The sequence below is a fragment of the Oncorhynchus keta genome, unplaced genomic scaffold (genome assembly GCF_023373465.1).
Source record: "Oncorhynchus keta strain PuntledgeMale-10-30-2019 unplaced genomic scaffold, Oket_V2 Un_contig_21914_pilon_pilon, whole genome shotgun sequence".
NCBI classification, from domain to species: domain Eukaryota; kingdom Metazoa; phylum Chordata; class Actinopteri; order Salmoniformes; family Salmonidae; genus Oncorhynchus; species Oncorhynchus keta.
The window spans coordinates 34,937-43,736 of record NW_026282670.1 but is presented as its reverse complement, the minus strand read 5'-3'; the positions used below and the strand labels follow the sequence as shown (position 1 = coordinate 43,736).

General features: G+C 46.8%; 2 protein-coding genes across 2 annotated transcripts; both read left to right on the top strand.

Moving 5' to 3' along the window:
- The first annotated feature begins 2,740 nt into the window (after positions 1–2,740).
- Positions 2,741–3,452, top strand: LOC118379572 (induced myeloid leukemia cell differentiation protein Mcl-1-like). The gene is given in 4 exon segments (XM_035766588.1): positions 2,741–2,924; positions 3,013–3,263; positions 3,347–3,390; positions 3,392–3,452. Coding segments are annotated over 4 exon segments (540 nt in total).
- A 4,043-nt stretch (positions 3,453–7,495) lies between these two features.
- LOC118379573 (cyclin-dependent kinase 1-like) lies at positions 7,496–8,434 on the top strand. Its single transcript, XM_035766589.1, has one exon. The coding sequence runs from the start codon at positions 7,496–7,498 to the stop codon at positions 8,432–8,434; it is 939 nt and encodes a 312-aa protein (XP_035622482.1).
- The last annotated feature ends 366 nt before the right edge of the window (positions 8,435–8,800 follow it).

Genomic DNA, 8,800 nt, shown 5'->3' with positions numbered 1-8,800 from the left:
CTGTGACAGACCATGGACTGTTGTTGCACGGAGCGGTGCTGTACCAGAAGGGGAGCTCAGCCGTGTCCATTGACCCAGAAGGTATCATGTTGACTTGCAGTGTGACCGGTGACACAGTATATCGAAGTGCCTACAAGGATCTCACTGCCAAGGAAGGAGAGGAGTTTAACGCCCAAGTGTGGAGGGAGAAACTGGATGCCCTAGTTCGTGCTGGTCTGGATGACATGACTGTAACTACACCCAATGGAGTTAAGGTTGTCTCCACTGCATCCCAGCAAACAATAATCAGGGTGGATAATAACACTACAACTATCCACCAGAGTCTCGCTCAGGGCTCTGTTGTAATGGACTTGGTGGTGGATCTTGACGTAACCCACAGTGAGATATACTTGTACGGGTCTGGGTCAACTATGGTATATTGCTGTTCCGGTTCTGACTGTTTCCCAGTGGAGGTTAGAGATGTAAGTCACTGTGACCTATTGATTTCCGGAATACCCCCCAAGGGGTCTAACTATACTACCAAGGTGACCATTACAGCTAAAGGGTTTGGGATAGTTGCCCTAAAGGGTAGAGAACGTGGTCTGTATGAAACACCAGAGGGGTTGGAACTTCATTCCAAGCTCGACAATGCCAATACCCTTCGAATGGTGTTGTATGAAGATGTGACTGTGGTGTTCAGAGATTACTTTTCAGGAATGGAAAGGGTCATACCCGCTCACTATGGAGAAGTACTTTTGAAGAGGGAGTATGATGAGGAAGACTTGTTGCTGTTCGGTGTGGAAATGATGACACCTAGTTGGTAGTACAGGCCACAGTGTGTCGATCTATGTACCTTACACCCACACTGACAGAATATCAGATTGTGCCCTAGTGTTTGTGTCACATTTTCAATAAAGGTAATAAACATCAACCGACCATTGTCATTCTTTATTATGGTTCATGTTACACATGTCACACATTGTATCATACCTCGAAATCCCCTTGGGTACCAATCACAGGTTTCATCAGGCCAGTGTTCTCACCAGAGGTTTTGTTATCCACCCAGAGTCCTATATCCTCCCAGTATCATTATAACCAACCAGAGTCATTAAATCAAATCAGAGTCAATGTATCCAACGTAGGAATATGGCTACTTGTGTGTGTGTGTGTATAAAGGGACCGTGCTATCAGTGTACCGTACACAAACCCTCTGTACCTTGTACAACAAGTGTTGGAGCATAGTGAACCATGCAGAACCCAAGCTGCAGCAGTACTACACCCGAGTGTGTCCCAGAAGTGCAGATAATTCAGGGAGTTGCAAGGGTTGTGACCATATCCAAACATCAGCTGGATGTGGACAGTAACCGGTGTATAACCCCTCAATACACCACTCCCGAACACTGTGGCAGAGGTTGGAGGACTGAATATGACTTACTGGAAGACCCTAATGTCATGAAGCACGTGGCTGGGACCTACGACACGTATAAGTGTACCGATTGTAACATAGAACTCTCCGGATACAAAAGAGGTGACCCTGGTTTAAAGGAACACGTGCTGCGCGGGGAAGGACAGTGTCGATATGTGAAGCTCAAGTACAAGGGGCGTGAAAAGGAGCTTACCATCCTACAAGGGATGCTGAGGTTCCAAAGCGGTATGCTACCATTCCCCGAGTTCATGTTGTACTCCAATGATGGCTACGTTACAATCGCAGGTACCAAACATTGCATGATCTGTACATCGCCACCAGGCCAAGATCATTATATCGCATGCCCTGAGATTGGTAACCGTCTCAAGACAAAGCTAAAGCATCTCAAACTGGCAGGGTCTATCGACAGCACTCCTTTGTTCACTAGGAAAGGACCTGGACATGAGTACAGCTGGGGATGCCTCGAAACAGATAGCGCTTTAGCGTACGACACCACCACAAACTTCGGTGTACTTGGAGAGTCTGCCAACATGTGGCACCTTCCACACACGGTTGACACACACAACTGCTGGACGTGTAAGCTCCAAATCAACAGCTTTGTTGAGAACGATACCCTACTGGGTGAGCACATCTACCACGTATACAACAGAGGCGGACACTGTAGGTACCTCGCGGATAGGTACACCAATCGAGAAGACGAGATAGTGCTCATACTGGGGAAGGAACGGTACAGGAAGGGAACAATCGCCTTCCCTGATACCCTCACCAACTCGGCTTACGGATACACTTCAATCCGAGGGCTGAACCGCTGCGTCGTCTGCAGCGCCCTCACCATCCAGGGAAGGTATCTACCCTCCCAGGGACATAACCCGCGCTGCGATGAGATGTCCAAAGCTCTTCGGATGAGGCTGAAGAATATCACTCTTATACCTTGACATGTTACCTTTCTATGTTGTTGCAAATTACCTCTTGCTGTAACAACCATAACACATTCTATGAGCCTGTTTGATATAACACATTCTATGAGCCTGTTACCACCTACGGTAGTTTGAATGAAGTGTTGATGTATTTAAATAAACGTAACATGAAGCACTCCTTTGATATCCTCTTTTGTCCTTGTCTACTGCATAAGGCATATGCTACCCCTGGTGTAATAGTTGCACTCTGTCAGTGCTAGAGCTAGGGTGAATAACTCCCATGACGTTGCATGTGTATATAAGTGTCAACACTGTAAAGGGATCCTGAGTAGTTGTGAGCTTGCAGACTACCATTGAAGACACAGGCTAACCATAGGCTGCCATCCAGGCGTAAACGCACACAATGAAGATATCACATATGGAAACCTGTGATGCGCTTCACCAGGCCGGAGCCCTGGACACCAACACCAGGAAACTTATTAAATCCGTCCTAGGACAGTATACGGGACTTCTGAAACCTGGGTGGAACGAAAGCAAAGCTCTGTCGACAATGAGTAGAGTTGTTGGCCAATTGCTAGGGAAACACAGATACGCATACAATGGTAGGTATTGACTTGTGACACTGACACCAACAGCTAACACTAGCCAGTGACAGAGTCATTTGACATGTTTGTGATATGGCCATTAAAGGTATGATCAACATACTCTACGTGGATGACAGAGGGGATGAGGTGAAGTTTCTCACTGCACTAGCCCATATCATCTTCCAAGACGGGACCGTTAACTGGGGCCGTGTTGCCAGCCTGACATCTTTTGGGACTGCGATGTGTCAGTATTTGAAAGACAAGGGGAGAGACAACTGTGTGGAGTTGGTGGGAGAGGAGATATCGGCATACCTGCTCACTCACCACAAGGAGTGGCTAGTCGAACACAACTCCTGGGTACGTTCAGTAATGACTAAGACGTGCCCCCCACCATTGTCACTGTCTACCTGTAATCTAATGTTTATTTTGAATGTTCCCAGAACGGGTTCGTGGACTTCTTTCCAGTAGCAGACCCCGAGTCCAATCCTCATGATTTTTGTCGGATTGGCTGGTATTGGGGCAGCAATGACCTTGTTGGTTATGTGACTTTCACAAGAGTCCTTTTACCTGTTACCACTTCGTGAGATTGGGTATATGATGTTACGATTATGTACCGTAAAGGCTAATAAATGAGTGAACCACATTTGTGTTTGGTGTCTAACATTGGTACAAATACCACACGAGTGCAGCATACAGTATATCTTTATACATTCGTCCAAGTACACAAGACAGATACATCAAGGCATAGCATTTATTTGTGATATATTTGCAATGGTTTATGTCAACAGTGTAGTTACATAGATATATGTACAATGGTATAATTCAACAGTGTAGTTACAGACAGAGTACAGCCATGTGTAGTACATCAGTGATAGACATGGGTGTAGGACAGGTACTGTCCTGTTCAAAATCAACTACTGCTTCAGGGTTGCTGTCAGAGTCCTTATCTAACCACAATAAGGATTCTAGTAGACTGTCTGCGTTGGTCCAATCAACCCTGCATTCAGGAATGTTCATCAGGATGTCGTGAGTATCAAAGGTGTACGATGGCAGGTCCTCAGTGTCCATACATAGCACTTCACTTTTGTGAGAGTCGCGCAGGGTGCCCTTGGACCCATCAAACGCAGTTTCGATGTCTAGACACTGCACTTCACGTTTGTAACAGTCTCTCTGGGTACCGTTCCACTCCACCGAGAGCCACACTGACTCTACTCCGGAATTATTATCTACGATATAGGCCTCCCATACCACGCCATCATCGTGGATATAAAGCAAGGGGAATTCAGGGGAGTCAATCTGTATGATGTGGGTGTCAGATCCAATGTCATTACTGTCAATAGACATATCCTCTGGTAATTGGTTCTCCACGACTTGCACTTCAGATGAGCCACCACCCCAGATGGTTTCCAGAACCCGTTTCCATTCTGGGTCCGAACACACCGACTGTGGCGCAGTTTCGTAGCATCCTACCCTCAGTTTTGTGACAACACCAATTAAAGCCAGCACCCTGAGAATGTCATACATCCTGCGTAGTGGAATACCCAATCCCTAACCAAGTCCTGTACCATGAACATCCCTGGGTTATTGCGCACATAGCGATACACAGTTCCAATGTTTCGTGACATACTATTGTCTTTAAATATCGGCAACTGATACCATTGTCGTTTCCATGTGTATAACTTCCTATCTTTACTCAGAAGTCCAATACCTTCCAGGGCGCAAAGTACGTCGTATAGTCTGCGATGGCCTTTGGTGTCTAGATTCAGTAGCGCGTTGACGGACATGTAGGTGAAAGTGTTCACGTTCCCCATCAGGTCTAGTATCTGTTTAGTGAGTGTGGCCAGATGTGCATCCTCAGGGGCTGGTGAATGAGACATGGTTGCCACTGTGACACACAGGGTAAACCTAGAGTGTCCTGGTGCGAATGTAAACTCTGCTGCTTAGAGGAGAGACTCAGCATGTGTTGTTACAGTCTGGAGACGCAATGCCTTTAAAGCGTTCTCAGTAGTCCATTGCTCCAACACCAACCATGGGTATCAGACCGTGGCTGTAGTGTCTCGTCCGACCAGGGCTACAGTAGCCAACATCACCTCCTTCCCCAACACACAGCAGACATGTTCAACTATGCATGTTACCGCAGTGGGGATTCTTCCAAACATGTCTGGATTGGACTAATCCGTTCAAAGTGGCTATAGTATCCAACAACACACCTGTTGTCCAACCAAGGCTGGCTCCTCCAACCATGGCTACATGGCAACTAGGTCTTAGGCTTTCTTCATAACCATACTGAATCATCCATGGTTGGATACATCCTCCCCTACACTCCCCTAGCGTAGGTTGGAAAAATACAGCCAATGATACCAATAGAGATGATACGGATACAGATGATAAGTTCAACCATATGCTCGAGTGTGCTAGAGCAGACCCTCCGTTCACAGTAACTTTCAAAGTCATGATGTCAAGCTAGGACAGAGGCAAGACTTCGATCTCTGTTCAGGGCAACGGAAGAACGACGGCCCTTGTACACGATATACACCGGCGCTCGTATATGCATAGCGCCTATCACGTATATCTGTATAGGGCTTACATGAACTGTAACTCATTTCTCAACTCCCTACGTGCTGCTGCCAAGGCTCCACGGACTCCGCTGCAGGTGTCAAGCATCGACTTCAGACAACTGACCCAAGACGACTTTGATGTGTGCCTCACTATTGAGATGGATCAAACTCTACAGCATCAGACTAGGATTGAGACCGGCCCTAGGTGTCCCAAGAACATGGTACACGTCTTGAACGAGGGACCCGTTTATGACATGGAAGACGTCTGGTACTCGATGAAGACTGTGGTGTGTCGTGTGTTCCTCTCTACCTAGTTGCCACTATGCGGAATAGATGAAATGGAGATTGTGAGCAGCGGGATGATGGAAGGAGCAAGTGTAGAAGGAGGACAATCGGCATCTGACACCGATGACAAATAAAGAATAGCCCCATGTATGGGACCAAGACATGAGACATAATGGGTCCAATCTGACCATAGAGCAAGTTGGCTTGTATTATGTATCACTGCTATATGCTATATTGTTCAGAATAAACTTTGTCAATGTACCATTGTGTCTGTGTCCATTGCAAAAGAACACTAATAAAATAATACAATGCTACAGAATAACCGTGTGGCATAAGCAAGATGTGCAGCAACTCTCTTGTTGGCTGCTAATGGGTCGAGGAAGGGAACTGTGTGTGTGTGTGTGTGTGTGTGTGTGTGTGTGTGTGTGTGTGTGTGTGTGTGTGTGTGTGTGTGTGTGTGTGTGTGTGTGTGTGTGTGTGTGTGTGTGTGTGTGTGTGTGTGTGTGTGTGTGTGTGTGTGTGTGTGTGTGTGTGTGTGTGTGTACAATAACACCGAGGGACACAGAGTACATCTGCTATCATGATTTATTTAATCTTCGATTACAAGAGACTGTGTTCACAATCATTTCTGGTGTCACATGTCAACATGAAAACAGAACCTATATCAGACCAAGTAGCATCTGAGAATGCGCCCTGTGTGAACTGTCAACGCTGGTTAACAAGTGTTCGGCTCCTGTAAACGACGGTACGTGGAATAGAAAGAATCCAACTCTGGCCTTGGCTGGAGATGTCGATACAGACTTGCCCAGTGGTTGGACTTGACAAATATCCGACGGCCGTCTTCCTGCAAGCGGCTGAGGACAGTGACTCCATCGGGGTAGATGTTGACGTATCTAACCCCAGCGCACTCATTGAATACGTGTGTACCAACGCAGGTCAGGACGCCTCGATTGGTATCTTTGTCCTTCTTTGCAACAGGGTACAAGGTACACGGGATACCGATGAGAGTTTTTACATCCTCGATCCCCATAGACACCTTAGTCTCAAAGTAGCCGTGGATTGTAGTGAGCGGAGAGTGGCACTTACTTAGGACCAGATTATGACATCGACATAGGTGATCTGGACCCGAACCGCTGACTGGAGGTGATACCCAGACGTGCACGTAATCGCAGGTCAGGTTGTTCAGCCTCGCGGCCAACATCTCCAGATGCCACGGGATGTACGGGTCTATGGTCAGACACCACTTGGTGGGGCGATACACCCGGTTACTTCTCACATACATCCCCGTCGGCGTTGGTAGACCCGTAGACGTTTCGTTGTTCAAGCTCATACGAGGCATAGCTGAACTCAGTGCTGTCGCGTCAGAATCCATGGCTCCTGTATACACAGAGTCTAATCGCCTTGCCCGTATAGAGGTAGTATGTGAATGCTAATAGACACCCAGACAACCCGGTTATAAAGGACACGTTGTCCGATTACCAAGGTAGAGTCAGCATCACTGTTACATTGCAATTCGGTGTTTGGATTGTTCAGGTATAGGCAGTTCCTCAAAGGAACCATTGTCCGATTACCAAGGTAAAGTCAGCATCTGGGTTACATTGCAAAGCCTTGGTTGGGGTGTTCACACAGAGCTGGAATAGAAAGCCTTCTTTGGTCAGAGCCCTTTGATCAAAACCAGGCCCTTCAACAGTCAAGATACTGAGGGTATATATAAGCAACTACAACGTAACCACTATACCAATCAGAATGGAGAAATACAGGAAAGACACCGTTATAGGCAAAGGCGCCTATGGAATCGTGTACAAAGTGACATGTAGGACAACTGGGAAGGAGTACGCCTTGAAATATCACACCCAAGGCGTAGAGGATGCAACCGTGAGAGAGATCTCATGTCTCTCTGCCCTAAGGGGTCTCCCGTATGTGATCGACATGCACGATTGCTTCGTAGACGATGACAAGATAGCCATGCTCATGTCCTACGTACCCTACACTCTGAGTGACGCGATCCACAATGGATACGGTGTCAAGCCATACTACGAACAAGACCGGCCACTACAGTATCTCCCTTTGAGTTTCGTTGCTCACTTTAGTTTACAGGTGGCTAATGCCCTGTCTGACATGCACAGACGGAATATAGTGCACAGGGACCTGACTCCTTACAACGTGCTGCTGACAGAAGATCTCACAGTGAAGGTGGCCGACATGGGCCTCTCTAGACAGTCCTCAAAATGGATGAGCCCAACTGTGGTCACGGAGGCGTACAGGGCCCCGGAATTATTTTGCCCAAAACGTAAATCTGCAGAGTACACATGTGCTATAGACATGTGGAGCCTGGGGGTGATGATAGTGGACGCAATGGAAGGGAGGGTTATGTTCTGTGGCCGTAAAATCCGAAGTGTGACTATGTCCACATACCAGATCATCACAAAGACGCTATGTCCCCAAGACCACCCCAGTGCATCAAGCACACCGTGTGATCCTGACATCATAATGCCCAACGTGATGCAGTGTGACCTAGTGAGAAGGATAGTCTTCAGATTGCTGAACTTCTATGACACAGAGAGACTCTTGGCTCATGAGCTGCTTCGGGACACAGAATGGATGCAGGCTGCTGCTGATATGACCAAGGAGGAGCAAGTTATCATCAGAGACCAGATACAGCGAAATAAATTTCAGATTGGTTGAGGTGAAGACAATAACACCAAAAGGACCGTGTTTGATGACTCTTTCAACTTTTTATTCAAGATCCTTATACATTCATGTTTGACAGCTATAATTGTACTGTCACAAAATATGTACCTGCTATATTGTCAATAAAGTATTTATACTGAACTGTTCAAATAAACATTTGACTATATTCCACTTGGTATGTTTCTATTTTATAATCAGGCCTGGGTTAGACATTCAGGGCTGTTGTCTCTGTGTGATAGACAGGCCAAGGTTGTATATTGTAGCCTAGGTTAGAGACGCTCGGTTGGATAATCAGGCCTGGGTTAGACATTCAGGGCTGTTGTCTCTGTGTGATAGACAGGCCAAGGTTGTATATTGTAG